Below are 21,652 nucleotides of genomic sequence, written 5' to 3'. Positions count from 1 at the left end.
GCCTCAAAATATGTAAACTGTCACTACAGATTTTTGATAACAGTAATTTCTAAAAAATAAGAGCATTTGCCTCATTCAAACATAATCATACTTTGTATGAACAATAATAGCATTCCTAGCCATTTCTGTTTTCTGTTTGTGAAACACAGTTAAGTGATTAATCTTCCTTCCACATAAGGCAGGCATGTGGCAAAGCTAGGGACTATGAAAGAGTGGTTTCTTTCTTTCTTTTTCGCTTAAATAGATCATTGTTCCAAAAGCACCTATTTGAGACAGACTTTCATGGCCAATGTTCTTTCAGCTTAAACTCCACAAATCTGCTTCCAGTGCTCAGAAAAAACTTTTGAGAAGCCACTTTTTCAAGAAGATATTGAAACAGTACTTTCAGACAAATCTTCATGTGTTTGAAAAGCAACTCAGAAGCTGCTGGTGGCACAGAGAGCAAATGAAGGAAGGGGTGTTCTTTCAAGAGGTCTTCTTGTGAGTCAGTCTGCTTGGTTTCACAGTGTCTAGTACTTAACACCAATCAGCAATGTAGTCAAAATCTCTGAACATTTCTTGCTCCTCTTCTGAAAGTATCCTTGGTTCTCGAGGTGGGGTCAGAATAGGTGCTTCTGAGGTAAATTCATCATCAAAATTACTAACATCTTCTCGACCTCTGATGGTAGGTACAAACGGTGGCTTTACTTTTTTGTCCATTAGAGCATTCCAATCAATTAGCTGGATTATAAAATATAAAATGACCTGTTTAGTTTCCTGTTCTTAATTGTTCTACTTTCATAAAAAGTTTTCAAATTTCATACTTACCCTGAAGAATGGGTGCTTCTTCACATCCTCTGCATCTTTCTCTCCAGCTCCAAGGCGCCGCTCAGGATTTCTTCTCAACAGCTAACACAATATAACAAAAAAAATTTAAAGTAAAACTAATAAAATAAGCTTTAATTATAAGGATTTTTTTTTTTAAAGAAAGAGGTCTTTGTTTTTTTTTTTAGATTTATTTTATTTTTATTACAAAGTCAGATATACTGAGAGGAGGAGAGATAGAGAGGAAGTGGAGCTGCCGGGATTAGAACCAGCGGCCATATGGGATCAAGGCGAGGACCTTAGCCACTAGGCCACATTGTCGAGCCCAATATAAGGATTTTCTTAACTTCCAAAGATTTAATTATTTAAAATTGAGTTTTAACCATATAACATCTATGAATTGAAAAACAACTTCCAAAGTTCTATTGGAAGAAAAGCAAAACAAAACAAAAAACAAACAAAAAATTCTATTGAGAAATTTCTTTCCATTTAAAAAAGGACTAAGTAGATTTTTAGAAAGAGTTCTTACCCTTCTCATTATGGAAATAGCTTCGGTTGATAAAAATCTTGGATATCTTACTTCATCATTTACAATACTGTCGAAAACCTCTTCTTCATCATCACCAGGAAAGGGAGACTGGAAGAGATATTTTTGAATAAGTTACAATGAGTTTCAGAGGCGAGTATGTGGTACAGTAGGTGGGTGACCACGCAGGGCCCCCGAATTTCAGCCTGCTGGCTTCAGTCTAGCCAACCTTAGCTATTGCAGGCGTCTAAGGAGTGAATCCGCAGATCGAAGATCTCTATCAAATCAAATAAAAATGGACTGATCAAAATTATTAATAATAAAATAAAATAATTTCAGTACAGTAAAAATTTATAAAATTCCAGCTAACTTCCAGGCAGTACAAAAGAAAAAAATGAAAATCAAAAGTTAATCTACCAAAAGAGCAATTAAAAGAATCACTGGAAGAAGTTACAATATAGGACAAGCATGGTAGTGTAACAAGTTTAACCACTGCATGTAAGAAGGCATCTCTTAGGGTGCCAATTTGAGTCCCCGCTGTTCTTTCAATCCAGTTCACTGATAACTTGCGTGAGGCACATTAATTAGTAGCAGAGGATGATTCAAGTGCTTGGGTCTCTTTCCCCATGAGACACAGAAGCTGGTCCTGGCTCCGGGCTTTGGCTTGGTTAATTCCCGGACACTGAAGTCATGTGGGTTGCGATCAGCAGATGAAATACCTTAGTGTCTCCCTCATGACCCCTGTAGCTCTGTCTCTCCGATAAATAAAGTAAATCTTTCAAAAAGTCACAATGGATACTTATCTATTATGTAGAGATGACATATATTCTTAGTGGAATTCTTACATTGTTTTATCATTATGAAAATATTATTTATACATAATTTTCATTCAATTTTAAAAAAATTTATTATTTTTCAATGTAAAGTCATATTTATAGAGAGAATGAGAGACAGACAGAAGGATTCTTCTGTCTACTGGCTCACTCCTCATGTAGCTACAACAGCCTGATATGAGCCGATCCAAAGACAGGAGTTGGGAGCAGCTTCTGGATCTCCCACATGGGTGCAGGGTACCAAGGCTTTGGGTCGTCTTCTGCTTTCCCAGGCCACAATTAGAGAGCCGGATGGGAAGTGGAGCAGCTGGGACATGACCCGGTGTCTGTATTGGATCCTGGCATGCAAGGCAAGGGTTTAGCCAATGGGCTATTGCACTGGGCCCTAATTTCATTAATTTATTGCTCTATTCATCCAGTCAAGATTTAGAATAACTATTTGACAGTGGGAACTATTTAGATAATAGTTAAGATTCTTAATAAGCTCAATATGGAATGATAAAATAAGGTAATCAACGTAAATATGGTAATAAGTGTTAAAATAGAGGGAAGTAGAGAAACTGGATATACATCAGCTAGCAAACTCAATATTTCAAATTCAAAATTCAAATTCCAATATTTAATTTAGTTCAAAATTTTAAAAGTAAATAGCAAATTAGTGGTGATAAAAACAATACTAACGATTATCAGAAAAAAAGACTGCACTGAGAAGCAGGTGTGAAGAAAATTAAAGGGGATTAAAAAAGCATATACTGGCAGACATATTTAGTGCTCCAAATGCCTTAGGGCATTTCTGTAATCTCAGCACTTTTGTTAAAGATTTACTTGACAGGGCCCGGCAGCGTGGCCTAGCGGCTAAAGTCCTCGCCTTCAACGCCCCGGGATCCCATATGGGCGCCGGTTCTAGTCCCGGCAGCTCCACTTCCCATCCAGCTCCCTGCTTGTGGCCTGGGAAAGCAGTAGAGGACGGCCCAGTGCATTGGGACCCTGCGCCCGCGTGGGAGACCTGGAAGAGGTTCCTGGTTCCCGGCATCGGATAGGCGCGCACCGGCCCGTTGCGGCTCACTTGGGGAGTGAATCATCGGACGGAAGATCTTCCTCTCTGTCTCTCCTCCTCTTTCTGTATATCTGACTTTGTAATAAAAATAAATCTTTAAAAAAAAAAAAAAAGATTTACTTGACAGTCAAGAGTTAGAGAGAGAGAGAGAGAGAGAGAGAGAGAAAAGAAGAGACAGAGAGCATGCATCTGCTGGTTCACTCCCCAACTGGTTGCAACATCCAGAGTTAGGCTGATCTGAAGCTGGGAGCCAAATCCTTCACATTGGGTGCATGGGTCCAAGGCCTTAGACCATCCTTTGTTTCTTTCCCAGGCCACTTGCAGGGAGCTGGACTGGAAGTGGAAAAGCTGGGAGTAGAACCTCGTCCATTTATGATGCTGATGCTACAGATCAAAGATTAGCCTGCTACAACAATGAACCATCCATTAGTTTTTAATTTTTATTTATCAATTTATTATAAAGGAAGAGTTACAGAAAGGAAGAACAACAGATGAAAGAGATCTTCCCTCTACTGGGTTACTCTCAAAATGGCCACCAATGATCAGAGCTGAGCTGATCTGAAGCCAGATATTGGAACAAAACAGCTCAACAAAATATTAACTAATTGAATGCAATAAGATGGAAGAAAAATCAGTTGCCAAGAATACATGAGATTTACTTCTGTTAGGCAGGAATGGTTCAACATAAGTAAATCAATGAATGCAATATATCACATTAACAAAGAATAAAAACATATGAGTATCTTAACAGATGCAAGGAAAGCATTTGAATAAATGCAACATCCTTTCATGATTAAAAAAGTATGCAAATTGGGTATAGAAGAAACAGTCCTCAACATAATCAAGGCAATATAAGAAAAACCCACAGCTAGCATCATACTGAATGAAGGAAGTTGGAAGCATTTCCAATAAGTTACAGAACGAGACAACAATGCCCACTCTCATCACTGTTATTCAATACAGTCCTGGAAGTTTCAACGAAAGCCACTAGGCAGTAAATAAATAAATAAATAAATAAATAAATAAATAAGTAAATGAATAAAATTAAAGGGATACAAGTTGGAAAAGAGAAAGTCAAGCTAAGCCTGTCTGCAGATGACATGATTGTCCATATAGCGGAAGTAAAAGACTACTAAGACATTACTGGAACTTGTAAGAGAATTTGATAATGTTGCAGGATATAAAACCACAGAAAAATCAATAGCTTTTGTATACACAAGCCAATCCAAGATAAGAAACAACTTGCAAATCAGTTCCATTCAAAAGAGCTGCCAGTAAATTACATACATTGGAATAAATTTAACCAAGGAGGTGAGGAATCTCTATGATGAATATTATAAAACATTAAAGAATGAAATAGAAGACACAAAAACATAGAAAATACTTCACGCTTATAAATTGGTAGAATATCATCAAAATGTCCATACTAACAACGTATGGATTCAAGATGTTCCCAATCAAAACACTTACAGCTTTCTTCTTTGATCTAGAAACAATGAGGCTAAAATTCATATGGAAACACAAGAGACTGAATAGTAAAACAATACTAAACAACAAAAGCAGAGCTGGATCATAATACCAGACTTTAAAAGATATTACACTGCAGCTGTAATCAAAACAGACTGGTAGTGGCATAAAAACAGACATGCAGATCAATGGTACAGAATAGGAAACTCAGAGAGAAACCCATACATCTACCACCAACTAAAGTTTGACAAAGCAAACTGAAATTAATCCATGGAGAAAGGAAAGTTTCTTCAACAAATGCTGCTTGGAAAACTGGACCTACATGTACAGAAGCATTAAACAAGACCCCCCAGTTTACACCTTATTAAACAAATTAACACTAGATTGATCAAGGATCTAAATCTATGACCTGATACGATCAAATTACTAGAGATAACTCTGCAGACATGAGTGTAGGCTAGGACTTCTTGGAAAAGACCCCAGAAGCACATGTAATTTAAGCAAAAAATAGACAAATGAAATTACTTAAAATGCTAAGATGCTGCTGCACTGCAAAGCAAAACTGTCAACAAAGTGAAGGTAACAAAAGAATGAGAGAAAATATTTGTAAACTATGTAATGGATAGAGGATTAACATCTAGAATCTATACACAGATCAAGATACACAACAAAAAAGCCTATAATCCATTTAATAAATGGGCAAAGGACATAAACAGGTAATTTTCAAAGCATGAAATACAAATGGCTAGACAACACACACACACACACACACACACACACACAAAACTGGTAGAAAGACTACCATAAAAAACAAACAAAACCAAACCAAAAAACCACAATAAATGTTGGCAAGAATGTAGGGAAAAAGGCATGCTAACCCACTACTGGTAGGAATGTGAACCAGTACAACCATTATGAAGGATAGTTTGGAGATTCAGTAGAGATTTGAAAATAGAGCTACTGTATGACCCAGTTATCCCACTTCTGGGAATTTACTCAAACGAAATGAAATCAGTAGCTGAGAGAGCTTTTTATTGTACATTTATTGCAGTAAAATTCACAATAGATAAGATACGGAATCAATTCAGGTGTCCTCAATGGATGACTGGATAAAGAAAGCATAGCATAATATACAGTATGAAATAAAATACTACCCAAGAAAAATAAATAAATGCAACTAGAAACCACAATGCTTATGAAATAAGCCAGTCTCCAAAAGAAAAATATCCTTTTCCCTGATCTGCAGCAATTAATACACAGAGTAAAAAAAAAAAATCTAATTCATATGAGCCAGATTAAAATTTTGAGGTCTGATTATTTGTAGCATTCGTCTATGGTCTTAAAGAATAGTAGGTTTTCTTGTTTCACCTTGGTATATGCTAAAATATTTTCAGAATTTACTGTTAAATCTGTGATTGTGCCCCAGCTGTAGGCAACGGCCTATTTGCATTGTACCCAGGCAGGTGTTAACTGTAAGTAGAAAAACAGGTAGTAGCTGGAGGGCATCCTGAGCCTGGTTAACACCAAATTTGTTAACTATACCAGTGTACCAGAATAGTCATCTATCCCATGTGGGCAGAAGACACTGGCACGCCAACAGACAGGGTCTGGGGACCCATGTGTGAGTGTGCGTGGGCCCTGGGTAGGCAGGTAGGGCCACAGGTTGTCACAGCACATGGCCAGAGGACCAGACATGGGTGGGTGTGGAATGCTCAGGGAAGCAGGTCTGGACATGTGTGGGAGGGAGTACTGCTGAGGGTAAATGTGACAGGTGAGGAGTGACTTCTGAGGGAATTCCACCAAACTGGTGACTACACTTGCAGGAAAATGAGGGGGGGTAGGTAAATGAGGGGACTGAGATCAGGTGGTTTAGAGGAGGGAAACCGGAGGACCTTATGGGGCCAAACCAATACACCCACCCATGTGGGAGACCTGAGCTGGGATTGTTGGTACCAACCACAACCTACTAGTGCACACAAAAGCCATGGCTCAACCACAATGCCTGACAGTGAGTGACTGGGCAGGGGATGGATGATGTTAGGCTGGGCCATGACACTAACCAGTTCACAAAAAGATCTGGGTCTGGGAGCAGATTCTGTGGGGGATTGTGGGCTCATCCCTATGGGAACACCACACTAGCTGGTTTGCTTGAGGGCTGGGATGGTGATAGGCTGAGCTAGGCATGATCATGGGATTCACCAACTCTCATGTGTACTGGGGTTGGGAACAGGCCAGGCTAATCCAGGCTGTAGCACCTGCAGGTGCACCCAAGAATTCGGTGTGGGATGGGCCAGGCTGCAACATCTACTGGCACACACAGAGACTGACATTTGGGGAACAAACTGCTGAGTAAGATTCTAGCACCTGCTGGCACACATAGATTTGAGTCTGGGAGTAGGCCTGGGAGGAGACTTTGGGGCAGTCCCCTGGTGGGCTGTCACTGAAGCTGGTGAGCACATGAGTCCGGGCTGAGTATCAGTCAGGCTGGGCAGGGTTGCTTCACTTGTTGGCAGGTTTGTGGGTTGGGACTTAGGATGCACACTGGGCAGGGCCAGGTCAAACCTTAGCACACTGGCATGTGCAGGAACCAGGATAGGGTGTGGGCCATGCCAAGCTATGCTAGGCTATCAAACCAACTATTCTGCATAAAATCCAGGGATGGGGGCATGCTGGGCAGGGCTGGGCTGCAGCACCCATCAGCGAGAACTGGGACTAGGGGCAGGCCAGATCAGTCCAGGCTGCAGAATCTGATAGAAAAAGCCATGCTGGGTGATGGGTTATGCTGGGCTGCTCTGGAGCAACTATTGGCATGTCCAAGATCTGAGGCTGGGAATGAGCTTGGTTGGGGAGCCAAGAATATGCCCCTGCTGGGCTGTGGTTTCTACTAGTAAGTTTAAGAGCTGAAATGGGGGTGGTATACTGGGCTGGACATAGCTGCAGCATCCTTCGGCATTGGTGTGGCCTGTGTCTGGGGTATGCCAGACTGGGCTAGGCTATAGCACATTCTGGTGCTCAAAGAGCGAGGGTACCTGCAGAACAGCTAGGCTATGCCTCTGTACCTGCTAACCACAGGAAAGCTGGGTCTGTGGGTGGACTAGTCATGGCTAGGCTGTAGCACCCAACAGTAAGAACTGGGATTAGTATGGGTGTGTTGGGCAAGGCAGAACAGGAAGTGGGCCAGGCACGGCTGAGCTAAGGACTGAGTCACTGTTACGCACAAGATCTCAAACTGGGAGGTGACCTGATAGAGGAACTTGGGGAACTGCTCTGTTAGGATGCAGTCCCTGTAGGTGAGGGCAAGAACCAAGGCTGGGAGCAGCCCAGGCCAGGCTGGGCCAGTTCAAAGCACCCACTGGCAGTTATGAGAACTAGTAACAGGCGCATGACAGGCTGGGTTGGGCTGCAATGCCAGCCAGTTCAAATTAGGGCTAACTAGGGTGGGCTAGGCTATAGCACCCACCAGCATAAGCTGGAACTAGGGGAAAGGCCAGGCCAAGCCAGACTGCTGCATCCCTTTGTGGATGTTGAGGTGAGGTGAGCCATGTCAGTTTGGGCCACAGCAAAAACCAGCACAATTAAGACCTGGTTGGGGGTTGAGCATAGTAAAGGAGCTGCAGGGGTTCCACTGCTGGACCACTGCTCTACCTAGTGAGCATGAGTGCTGAGATGGGGGCACCCCAGGCTGGGTAGGGCCACAACACTCATTGGCCTGTATGTGAGCTGGGTTAGGGGAAGAGCCAGGCTGGGCTAAGTGGCCATATCCATTGGAGCATCCACGAATCAGAGTAAGTGCAGGGCATGGGTTGGCTGGGTTTTTGCTATTGCATCAGCTGGAAAGTGCTGAGACTGGGGGCAAATCCTGTCAGATTAGATCATAGGATCATCTGGAAAGCACAAGATCTAGGACTGGGAGTGGGTCCAGAAGGGAAACTGGGCACTCTCTGATGGACTACAACTCTCACTGGTGAGCTTGAGAACCAGGGGTGGGGGCAAGCGTGGCTAGAAAGGTTGATGGCACCTGCTGACATTAGTGTGGGCTGGCTAGTGGGGTCAGTTGGGCTGAGCTAGGATCCAACCCCTACTGAAATGCACGAGAACTAAATTGGATATGGGACAGACTGGACCAGTCTGCTGAACAGACTGGTATGCACAGGAACCAGGGGGCTGGGCCTAGTATACTTACTGGGGTTTGCTCTGACTAGGCTGCAGTTGCTGCTGGGGTATGTGAGGGCAGAATGTTTGGTGGACAGAGTTGGGCAGGGCGACAGCCCCCACTGGCTTGTGTATGACATGGACCAGGGACAGAACTGGCCAGGTGACTGCAATAACCAGTGTGTGTGTAGGCTTATGTGGATAATGCACTGAGCCAAACCTCACACTGGCTGGCATGCACAGGAGTCATGTTGGCATCATTTCTGGTAAGGTTTCTTTGGGAATCCCCACAACTGGATCACTGGACTCAGAACTCCAACCACAGTGAAAATCACAAGATTTGTAGTCTGACTGTGGAGTGCATGTGTCAGAACTGGGTCTGCACAGTTGCTGAGACCTATGTACTGGATAGCATGCCCAGATGCTTATGGGGGACATGATAACCAGTCCACTGGGGCCTGCGGAGGATGTAGTACCATGGAGTGCAGAGCAGATTGGACAGCTCTACTGGACAAGAATCTGGGCCAATCAAGAGTCTAAGGTGAACTCTGTCAGCCAGCTGACCACGGAGGGATTTCCTCAACCATGTAGCAATGAAACTAATAGCATTTCAGAACTATCAAAACCATTCAAGGAATGTCCTTGGAACACAGGGACCTTGAGATGACATTGGGTTCCCCCATTCCTGGGTACTGATGCAGTTGGATTACTGGGAGTGACCCCTCCCCTTGGCACTCACTTTCCCCAGACACCAGGAGAAAAAAGGAGACTGGAGGCAGTTGTCTCATTCACTTTCCCTCATTCCTCAACCCTCCCAACCTGCTTGGTGGTCCACATGGGCATGCATCCCTCTCAACTGTACAAACATCTTCAAAAATAACATGAATTCATTATTAAAAACATTTGTGATTGTGAAATGAAAGCATGTTATTGTAAAAATAAAAAAGATAAAGAGAAAAAAATAGCAGGAGTGTGCATAGGGAATGAGGGCAGGAGGGATAGTAAGATGGGACATATCATTAGGCTCCTAAATTTGTACTGTAAAATATGTGAAATTTGTTCACTTTATATAAAGAAATATTTGTTTTTTAAAAATCGGTAATATAACCACATTAAATAAACTATAAGAACTCAAGCATTGGTAATGAATTCCATAAATCACATAAATACATTAAAAAAAGTGAAGGCATTATAGAAACAATTATTAGCATATGACAAAAATTTAAAAACTTAAGTTCTATTTATTTAAGAGATTTACTAGGTATAGATACTGTTCTTTCTTCTTTCAGTCATCTTTCCTATCTTTTATTTTATCTATTTCATTTTGCTTACCTCACCAACAAGCATTTCATATATAAGTACACCAAGGCCCCACCAATCTACAGCCCTCGTATAGGATGTTTCTGTCAATACTTCTGGGGCAAGAAACTCAGGAGTGCCACAAAATGTGCTTGTTCTATCACCATATCCCATTCCTGGAAAACATAAAATTTAAGTATTTTTTAACAAAAAAACTTAACAGAAAAATTAGAATATGCTTTTAGAAAGCAAAATTTAAGTTGCATATTTCTGCAATACGATAAAATTCAGATGAATTAGAGACTTTTAATGAAATGTTAAGAATTCTTATACAGAATACAGTGTAATAACACATGAGACTCTCATGGTCAAAACTAGCTGGAAAGGGGCTGGCATTGTGTTGTAGGAGGTAGAGCCAACACCTATGATACTGGTATTCCTCGTGGAAACTGGGTCTGAGTTCCTGCTGCTCCATTTCTGATCCAGCTTCCTATGACTGGCCAGGGAATAGCAGTTAACAAAAGCCCAAGTCCTTGATACTCAGCTAGTCACTTGGAAGCTCCTGGCTTCACCTCCTGCTGCTGTGGCCCTTCGAGATCAGAACCAGCAAATGGAATTTCTCTCTTGCTTCCTCCCTCTGTGAACTTTGCCTTTCAAATAAATAAATCTTAAAATGAAACAAAACATTTGATTGGTTTGTGTCCTGGCTGCTCCACTTCCCATCCAGCTCCCTGCCTGTGATCTGGGAAAGTAGTGGAACATAGCCTAAAGCCTTGGCACTCTGCACCCATGAGAGATACCAGAAAGAGGTTCCTGACTCATGGCTTTGGATTGGCTCTAGCTGGTGTGGCCATTTGGGAAGTGAACCAGTGGACAGAAGATCTTTCTCTCTGTCTTTTCGTCTCTCTGAATATCTGCCTTTCCAATAAAAATTGTACAAAAATATCCTAAAATACCGTAGTAATAGCATTATTTGCTTCAGGAATAGCATCATTTATTTTCTTTTTCATTTCCTTATTGACACAGTGGTTATTCAATAGCATGTTATTTAACTTCATATTGTTGTCTTACAAATCAAACATGGACTCCCAATGAAATTGCTGTATCTTGACAATAGGATGCTGGACTCTGCAATTGTCTGTACCAGCAGTGTCAGGATACACTTAAATAGCAGAATAATGGACTTATGACTGATTGTGAAGGACTATACTACCATGGATGAAATCACATGGGGGAAATCAGTGTGTGTGGGGGGATTTAAGGAAGGGGAAAGGGAAACCCTGGAGCCCATAGAACTGTATCATGGAATAATAACATTTAAAATTAAAAAAAAAAAATAGTGTGAATTTTTAAAAAACAAAACACTGTGAGTAACAATGGGTTAAGGATAGCTTGTAAGAAACAAAAGCATTTAAATTAATAGTGTCCAACAGAGACACCCAATTAGAGAAAGCTTTTACTGCATTTAGTAATTAGGAGACCAGTAGTATATGTCATGCGCCTATCATTACAAAGTTCATTCACTCATTTATCCAGGTATTTATTAATCAAACATTTACTGAATAGTTAACACTTGTCAATAAGAACAACAAAAATAAGTTACCGATACAGAGGAAGGTAGAGAAATATTAATTATAATATTACGCTTGAATGTAAAGATAAGGCTCTCTATTTACATTATGTTGGCTACTATGCTAAAGAGGAAGGATTATATCCATTTTACAGTTGAGGGAATATACTCTAAGTATTTAAAAGTAAATTTTCTAGAGACACATGGTGAATAAATAGCAAAACCAGGATTCAGGGCCCAGTGTGGTAACCTAGCAGTTAAAGTCCTCGCCTTGCTCTTCTGGTATATCATATGGGTGCTGGTTCGTATCCTGGAGGACCTGTTTCCCATCCTGCTCCCTGCTTGTGGTCTGGGAAAACACTCCAGGATGGCCCAAAGCTTTGTGACCCTGCAACCCGCGTGGGAGACCCAGAAGGGGCTCCTGGCTTCAGATGGTGCAGCTCTGGCTGTTGCGGCTGCTTGGGAAGTGAATCAATGGATGGAAGATCTTCCTGTCTTTCCTCTCTGTATATCTGACTTTCCAATAAAAATAAATTTTTAAACAAACAAAAACAAACCAAAAAACCAGGATTCAAATCTAAGATTATCTGGTGGATAAGCTTTCCTAAGCTCCCTCTGCTTCAAATTTTACAAGTTTATTTACTTACTTTTAAATTTCATTGATTTATTTAAGAGAGAGAACTCCCACCACTGATTCATTCCCCAAATGCCTGCCACAGCAAGGAATTGGCTGAGACCAAACCTGAAGCTGGAAAACCAATTCAGATATCCTGTGTGGGAGGCATGGATTGTTATTCCTTCTCCTCCAGGTGCTGTGCCTGTAAACTGGGGCCAGTATCTGGAGGCTTTAAATCCAGGTACTCTCCTATTGGAGGCGGGTGCCCTAACTCAGTGTCCTAAGTTCCAGGCCAGTGTTCTTGAGATATCTACAGCCATGGTTTCCAGTTAAAATGTTAAGTTTTAAGAAGCTAGAGAGAAACTATTAGGACTATGTAATTTACTCTGTATAATTCCAGCAGAATAAACAATTTAGTGGATAATCAGTATTTTCGTTAAGTAGTAACAGAATTACTTTAACAGAATCTTAGTCTTACACTATGATTCCTGAAATTCGAACCTTATTCCTATCTACAGAATAAATTTTCAACATGATATTTTGGTTTTACGAGCAATCCAAAATGTCTCAAAAAGAATAAATTAATGTTAAAAATACATTTTATTTTTCAAAGACAAACTTTAAAGGACAGTCAGTACTCTATCAGAAAACAGTCTCAATTTACCTTCTTTGCAAAGACCAAAATCAGCAATTTTCACAAAGCCCTCTGTATCTAGCAATAAGTTATCCAATTTTAAATCTCTGTTCAGGATAAAAAAATAAAATAAAATAAATGATCAATGAAATGAATACATAGCATATTCTAGAAAAATTACAAAACAACAAAAAACCACCACCAACAACAACAATAAAAACCAACAAAATGCCATTTCAATAGGAGCCCTATTTTAATACACATGTTTTTTCAGGTTTTAACTTGAAATTCAAAGACTGTTTTATAAACAATCATAGTTCCGACTTCTGGCAGGTTTATTGCCTTACACAGTACAGCTTCTACATTATTTCCCTGCTCTACAATACAGGAAGAATACATTTTTAAAAGCAAATTATCTCTTCATATATCTTAAAGTATGGAAGGAGTTTAAGTACCTTTGGCTCAGATATTTATTAATTTGCTATTTGTGATAATCTGGTTTAGTTAAAGTCTGAAGTTTGTTTATATATTTTCCTAAGAAAGAATGGTCAAAATAACATTATAAATATCAGGAAGCAGGATTAACTTGCTGACAGAATAATTCAAAATAAAGGGAAAGGTATCAACCCATATTCACTGATTACACAGTAAACTAGTTAAAAACACTTTACCCACTGAGTAAAATTGTATTATGTGGAAACTCCTTGAAAACACTAGACTAGCTTCTACTTTTCACTGGCCAAAGATTTGGTAAGGAACTTGTTTCAGTATATAAACTGGCAATGTCAACAAGCACTGTGTTTTCCAGCTGACAGCCAAGACTCTTAGTGAAGGAAGAACAGTATGCTGTCCTGCACTTAGTATGTGATTAATACATACTGTGTGGACTACGTCCTAAAAAATGATGTTTGTCTTTTTAAGATAACTTAGTACATGAAGGAGAAAAAATAGAAGCTGCAGAAGTATAAAATATTTCTCTTAATATTCTATAATTCTAATTCACATCAAAGTAAGTCATTAGAAATAAAAATTTACTTACCTATACACAATTTTGTGCTCATGTAAATACTGCAACCCAAGAACTACACATGCCGCATAAAATCTGTTTCAGGAATTAAATCAAAAGAAGATTCATTGCCTTTGAATCCCAGGTTATATTTTTATGCATTAAGGCACAACTCTGTCGTTAATTAACTTCACAAGTATTTATTAAGTCCTCATTGTGTACCACACATGGTGTTAGATTTAGGAGTGAAATTTAAAAATAAGAAAATAAGGTCTCGATGACAGAGGCCATTTCCTTGCCTGGTGGAGTCATAGGAACTCAGGGTATCTGATTTGATTCTGTAGGAGTATTAACAATGTGCCACAGGACAGAAGGACAGTGTTACAGGTTGAAGTTCTGTGTGTAAGGAGACACAGGACATTTCCCTAAAAGGGAAAAGGAGTTAAGAGTAGAAATGGCATAACATACTTCCCAACTAATAAAATGGCTTTAGTATTGAATGGGTATAAATGGGGAAGAAACAGCAGATTAGGCAGAAAAGGCAGTCTGGATGAGGGATTTGGTATGTAGAATGGATACTGAAATGTTTTTCCATAGAGGTAAGACAATCAAATATTTTTCTTTTTTTTTAAACAAAAGTATTTGAGAAGCAGAGAGACAGAACTCTCATTTTGAAGTACCTGCTAAAGTTAAAGATAAGAAATCAATCCTCCAGTGTGGGCAGCAGAACCCCAATCACTCGGTTCACTCTGTTGCTTCCGAGGGTGCACAGAAAACTATAGCTGGAAGTTGAAGTCAGTAATAACCTAGGCACTCTAAGACATGGACATCTCAACTGGTGACTTTATCTCTAGACCATTCACTTGCCTCTTAAACCATCCAATTAGTGGGTTAGTTTTTTAAGGTAAGGTATATTTTCGCACTGCAGTTAACTAAATTTGCTCCTGATTTGGATTTGCAGAGGATCAAGAATGCCTCCCTACAGCAGCAAATAAGATGTAGCTATTTAATTATTTATTATTGGAAAGACAGATTTACAGACAGAAGCAGAGACAGAAAGATCTTCTACCCACTGGTTCACTCCTCAAATGGCCGCTAAGGCTAAAGCTGAGTTGTTCTGAGGCCAGCAGCCAGCAGCCAGGAGCTTCTTCTGGGTCTCCTATGTGGGTGCAGGGCCCCAAGGCTTTCAGTCATCCTCTACGGCCTTCTCAGGCCACAAGCAGGGAGATGCAAGGTAAGTGGGGCAGTCGGGATATGAAGCAGTGCCCATATGGTATTCCAGGGTTTGAAGGGGGAGAATTAGCCAATTGAGCCATTGTGCCAGGCTGTAGGGTGTAGCTATTAACAGCACTTTCCGAATTTTAAATCATAGCTCCATCCTTTCAAGTATGAAATTGGGATAATAATTAACAGGGAAATACATTTATATATTCCTTAAGGCAGAACTACAGTTTAAATTTCAAGTATGTGTTTATGTGTATGTATACCGAACATGCAAATACAATTCAAATTGATTTATATTTATTTTTATATTTTTGAATAGGCTCAACTTTCATAGAAAAACTACTCAACTCAGAAAGTACAAAAAGTACTTACAGCGAGAAGTCTGTTTTTATTCCTTTCATTTGAGGCAATTTGTACATACATTGAGAATCCCTAATCTAAAAACTTACATTGTGAAATCCAAAAATCTAAAATGGAAAGTGAGGACTAACATGCTCAAAAAGTTTCATGGAATTTCAGATTTCAGGTTAGAAATGCTTAATCAGTAAAGCTTTTATGTAAACATACAAAATCCAAAAACCCTCCCAAATCTGAAATATTTCTGATCCCTATGCATCAAATAGGGAATACTCAACCTATATCAGATTTTATAAGCATAAACAAATATCTGATGTATATTCTTTGAAACTATCTTTTGAAAATTTTATTTATTTAAATACTTTTGTATTATAAATTATTCTGCATCTTTTAACTTCACAATGCATCTGCATATAATTTGTTGAAGACATGGATATCACAGCCCAAAGAGAAAATTTTATTGCCAAAAAATTTTTCTTAGGAATGCATCTAAACAAAATGAACCTTAAGTATGAATTAAGTTACAGTAACTCATGAAATTTCCACCATAGACAATGGAGTAAAAAATATACAACATACTTGGCAAAAACCAAAGAAAGAATTCTAATAAGTCTTGTAGAGAGGTAACTTCTCTTAGAGAGGGGAAAAAAAGCTAAAATTTACAGAGAACTCTTTTTCGTCCTAAAACAAATCACTCACGGGAAAACTCGGACAAATGTCTGAAGCATACTCACACAGCTCTTGGTTCAGAAAAGACATCAGTATGAATGTGCATCATTAGGTCCCCACCGGCAGCATATTCCATTACAAAGCAAACATGCTCTTTGGTTTGGAAACATGCAAAAAGGTTCACCAAAAAGGGATGCCTTACGCTATTCACAGTTTCAAAAATTCTTTTTTCACACATCAGGCTGTAAGAGAAAATATTTTAAAATGACAGATTAAAAAAAAAACTTGTTGAAAATAATTCTTTACAGATTACTAAACCTTAAAACAAAATATTAAACTATTTCCAATTTAAAATGTGTCTTAAGCTTTCTCACTTGCTCTGCACATGTATCTTTACAAACACTATGAAAATTGATCTGCTAGATATACATACACAAGTTTAATTGAAAAATATTAATAAAAGATAAAAATGATAAACATAATGTAAAGTTCACATTATGGTATTAGGGCAGCATATATTTACCTAGTGGGTATAGTTCTTTTAAAATAGGCTTCACTATGGAATACATTAAAAAATTCTTTAGGAATAAATCATTTAGCAAGTTGCAGCACATTTTTTAAAAAAAGATTTATTTATTTTTATTACAAAGCCAGATATACAGAGAGGAGGAGAGACAGAGAGGAAGATCTTCCATCCAATGAGATTCAATCCCCAAGTGACCGCAATGGCCGGTGCTGTGCCGATCTGAAGCCAGGAGCCAGGAATTTCTTCCAGGTCTCCCACGCAGAAGCAGGGTCCCAAGGCTTTGGGCCATCCTCAGCTGCAGGGAGCTGGATGGAGAGTGGAGCAGCCAGGACACAAACTATACTACTATGCTGACCCCTAAAAATTAATTTTTTAAAAAAAGATCCTATTTTTTTATTGGAAAATCAGATTTTATAGAGAGAAGGAGATACAGAGAAAGATCTGCCATCCACTGATTCACTCCCTAAGTGGCCACAATGGCCAGAGCTGAGCTGATCTGAAGCCAGGAGCCAGGAGCCTGTTCCGGGTCTTCCAAGCAAGTGCAGGGCCCCAAGGCTTTGGGACATCCTAAACTGCTTTCCCAGGCTACCAGCAGGGAGCTGGAAGGGAAGTAAAGCAGCTGGGACATGAAATGGCACCCACATGGAATCCCTGTGCATTCAAGGCGAGGACTTTAGCCACTAGACTCTTGCACTGGGCCCTTACAGATGGATTTTAAAAAAGGATCACTCACTAAGGCTGAGTTCATTTCAGTAGAGGTAATGGCCTGGATTCTGGCTAAAGCTTCATCTTCTGACCTGAATTTTCTTATTTAATGCTAAGAGTGTTATTCCATCTGGATTTTAATTAGAACATGATCTCTCCCAAAAACTTGGCTCAAAGTAGTTTACATCGGCAGATGTTGTGGCATGGTAGATTAAGCAACACTCGTGAGACCACAATCCCTTTTCAAATGCCTTGGGACCCTATACCTGCATGGGAGACCTGGAGGAGGCTCCTGGCTCGTAGCTGTAGATCACCTCAACTCTGGCTGTTGTGGTCATGTGGGGAGTGAACCAGCAGACAGAAGCCACTCCCTCTATCTCCTTCTCTCTCTGTAAATCTTTCTCCTTCTCTCTCTGTAAATCTTTAAAATATATAAATATCAAAATATGGTTATAACCATGCAAAATGGTGCTCAGAATACTTTATAATTATATTGTAACATGCTTTCTAAAATTTTAGGTATCAAGAATTATGAAAAATAGTGAAAAGAAAAAGGTCAAAAACGGGAAAATCCAAAAGGAAGAGAACTGAAGGTCATTTCATTAAAAGTAGAATAAGCTTTCATCTTTTTAAGAATTCTAAGTGTTGGGCCTGGAGTTATGGCTCGATTGGCTAATAAACTGCTTTGAATGTACTAGGATCTCTTATGGGCACTGGTTTGTCTTGGCTGCCCCACTTTCTATCCAACTCCCTTCTATTATTATATATATATATATATATATATTTTTTTTTTTAAAGATTTATTCATTTTATTACAGCCAGATATATACAGAGGAGAGACAGAGAGGAAGATCTTCCGTCCGATGATTCACTCCCCAAGTGAGCCGCAACGGGCCGATGCGTGCCGATCCGAAGCCGGGAACCTGGAACCTCCTCCGGGCCTCCCACGCGGGTGCAGTGTCCCAATGCATTGGGCTGTCCCCAACTGCCTTCCCAGGCCACAAGCAGGGAGCTGGATGGGAAGTGGAGCTGCCGGGACCAGAACCGGCGCCCATATGGGATCCCGGGGCCTCCAAGGCGAGGACTCTAGCCGCTAGGCCACGCCGCCGGGCCCTATATATATATATTTTTAAATTTATTCATTTTATTACAGCCAGATATACACAGAGGAGGAGAGACAGAGAGGAAGATCTTCCGTCCGATGATTCACTCCCCGAGTGAGCCACAACGGGCCGATGCGCGCCGATCCCAAGCCAGGAACCTGGAACCTCCTCCGGGCCTCCCACGCGGGTGCAGTGTCCCAATGCATTGGGCTGTCCCCAACTGCCTTCCCAGGCCACAAGCAGGGAGCCGGATGGGAAGTGGAGCTGCCGGGACCAGAACCGGCGCCCATATGGGATCCCGGGGCCTCCAAGGCGAGGACTCTAGCCGCTAGGCCACGCCGCCGGGCCCTATATATATATATTTTTAAATTTATTCATTTTATTACAGCCAGATATACACAGAGGAGGAGAGACAGAGAGGAAGATCTTCCGTCCGATGATTCACTCCCCGAGTGAGCCACAACGGGCCGATGCGCGCCGATCCCAAGCCGGGAACCTGGAACCTCTTCTGGGTCTCCCACACGGGTGCAATGTCCCAATGCATTGGGCCGTCCTCGATTGCTTTCCCAGGCCACAAGCAGGGAGCTGGATGGGAAGTGGAGCTGCCGGGATTAGAACCGGTGCCCATATGGGATCCCGGGGCTTTCAAGGCGAGGACTTTAGCCACTAGGCTAGGCTAGGCCACGCCGCCGGGCCCCCAACTCCCTTCTTAAGGCTCTGGAGAGCAGTAGAGGATGGCCCAAAGCCTTAGGATCCTGCACCTGTATGGGAGACCTGGAGGAAGCTTCTGGCTCCTGGTATCAGATCCGCGTAGCTCTGGCCATTGTGTTCATCTGCGGAATGGATGGAAGATCTTCCTCTCTGTCTCTCCTTGTCTCTGTAAATCTACCTTTCTAATCAAAATTAAACAACAACAACAAAAACCACTCTAATTTCTGGAGTTATCCATATAGGAGAAAACACATTAGACATATAAATTTGAAGCGTGAATGTTTAACCTAAGCTTTAACTATGCTCGTTAACACAGGTTAATTCCCACATCAGTGTCAGTTCTGGCCGCTTCCAGCTTTCTGTTAACAGACTCAGTAAGGAAGGGGAGATGGTTCAACTAATTGGATTCCTGTCACCCAACTGGGAGACCTGGATTGAATTCCTGGCTCCCAGCTTTGGAATGGTCCATCCTGGTTGAGGCTGTTGCACACATTTTTTAAGTGGATCAGAAGATAACAGTGCTTTCTCTCTCTCTGCCTCCCAAATAAACAACTTTTTAAAAAGTGACAATCTTATCTACTCAGAATTACATTCTGTAACATATTACCAACAATAAATATTTTCAAATTTTAGGTACTAATTTTATTTGTATTTCAAAGGCAGAGACAAAGAGGGAGATCTGTCTTCCCAAATGCTCAAAGTAGCCGAGGCCAGTGGTGAAGCTGGAGAATCAGTGTCGGTCTCCAGTGAGAGCAGCAGGACCTAAGCACTTGAGCCACTATCTGGGGCTGTCTGGGGTGTGCATTAACAAGAAACTGGAAATGAAAGTGGAGCCATGACTTGAAATGAGGCACTCTGATATCCTATGTAGGTGCTCCATGTGACATCTTAACTGCTGCGCTGAATGCCCACTTTCATATTTCTAAATATATGGGTTGACTGAGGACAAAGTTATTTAGTGAATGCTCTGAGGTCAAATTAATAAGCAGAAATTATCAGAACTAGAAGAGTCAGTTATCTCATTTATCATCCAGGGCTCTTTTCATCATACAGTGTTTGCCTTCATTAATACAAATAGATGCTTCCCAGTGGTATAAGACAAATACTATTAAATATCAAATGAAAACCTCCTTTTGTGATAGATATGCCATATTGTACGGCAATTTCCATATTTAATCACACTGAATTAATTTCAAAGTATATTCTACAACCTAATATTTATGCACAAATTTTTTAATTTTTAAAAATTGAGAGACAGAGAGAAAGAGACAGAGGATAAGGGAGAGGGAGAGACAGCACTCAGGCACGGTCTGAGTAAGACAGACGCCAGAGGTCAGGAACTCAATTCAGTTCTTCCAGGATCTGAGTTTTCATCACTGCCTCTCCAGGTCTGTATTACAGAAGGCAGAAGTTAGAAACTGAATCCGGTTAACACAATGTGGAAATTGTCTTAAATGAAGCCGCAGAGTTTGCTCTCCTTGTACCTTACTAACTTTGTAAAAAGATATACCTACAACAATTTGCACTTATTGTGTCCTGAAAGATAAGGTGCTAATGGTCAAATAATGATTTCAAGAAAGAGAGGAAAAACAAATAAAGGCATAGTTTAAAATCGCAGAATACATTCATCATTCAGTTAACTGCACACTACCTGTAAATGTTCAGCAATTCCAGATACACTTTAACTTCTGCATGTAAAAAAATTTAATAAATTTAATATCTCATCAATTTTCTTTTGTATCCACTAATCAGTTATTATATAAGATGGGAGCAAGGAAGTGGCTAGAAAGCAAAACACTATTTAATCAGTGTTCCCCTTACACTAAGTCTAGATACCTTTATTTTGTTTCTTCAGATATTATCATGAAATTTGCAAGTTTAAAAAAAAATAAATAAAATAAAAAAGAAATTTGCAAGTTTTGTAACAGAGTATACAACAAAAAAACTTTTGGAAAAATTAATTAGGAGATGTATTTGTTTTGGTGTAAAAATGTTTTAAAATCTATGCACGTTCTTTACAATACGCATTTCTCATGAACTTTCTGAAGACTCCTGACACATCAATTGATAACTGACAATTTCATAAAAATAAATAATTTCATTTTAAAAAAAACTAACCTGTCTACTTCATCTCGTGCTACGATGTCTCCTTTCTTTAAGGCTTTTATAGCAAACATCTCATTTGTGTGTTTATATTCAGCCAAAAGCACCTGAAATGAGATAAAATAATTGTTTACCACGTGAATGATCAATTCTGTAGGCATTTCAAAAAATTCCAAAAGATTACCTTTCCAAAGTGTCCTCTTCCCAAAACAGCACAACATCTGAAATCTTGCAGATTAAACTGAAACTTTTGCTGAGATCTGAAAATAGTGATTTCATTTAAAAACTAA

The 21,652-nt window shown here is 40.1% G+C and overlaps 1 protein-coding gene across 3 annotated transcripts in view; it reads right to left on the bottom strand.

Moving 5' to 3' along the window:
- Positions 1 to 468: 468 nt before the first annotated feature.
- The window catches only part of PKN2 (protein kinase N2), a 111,695-nt gene continuing 90,511 nt past the window's right edge, over positions 469 to 21,652 (bottom strand). For all 3 annotated transcript variants that reach the window (XM_004582070.3, XM_036494465.2, XM_058658919.1), the window contains 9 exons: positions 21,547 to 21,622; positions 21,378 to 21,469; positions 16,280 to 16,456; positions 13,998 to 14,060; positions 12,989 to 13,065; positions 10,172 to 10,314; positions 1,334 to 1,441; positions 808 to 888; positions 469 to 720 (listed from right to left, as the gene is read on the bottom strand). In XM_004582070.3, coding sequence (XP_004582127.1) covers positions 517 to 720; positions 808 to 888; positions 1,334 to 1,441; positions 10,172 to 10,314; positions 12,989 to 13,065; positions 13,998 to 14,060; positions 16,280 to 16,456; positions 21,378 to 21,469; positions 21,547 to 21,622 — 1,021 coding nt within the window. In that variant the 3' untranslated portion in view covers positions 469 to 516. The remainder of the gene's footprint in view (positions 721 to 807; positions 889 to 1,333; positions 1,442 to 10,171; positions 10,315 to 12,988; positions 13,066 to 13,997; positions 14,061 to 16,279; positions 16,457 to 21,377; positions 21,470 to 21,546; positions 21,623 to 21,652) is intronic.

The sequence above is a fragment of the Ochotona princeps genome, chromosome 2 (genome assembly GCF_030435755.1).
Source record: "Ochotona princeps isolate mOchPri1 chromosome 2, mOchPri1.hap1, whole genome shotgun sequence".
NCBI lineage: Eukaryota > Metazoa > Chordata > Mammalia > Lagomorpha > Ochotonidae > Ochotona > Ochotona princeps.
This window is presented reverse-complemented; position numbering and strand designations above follow the sequence as displayed.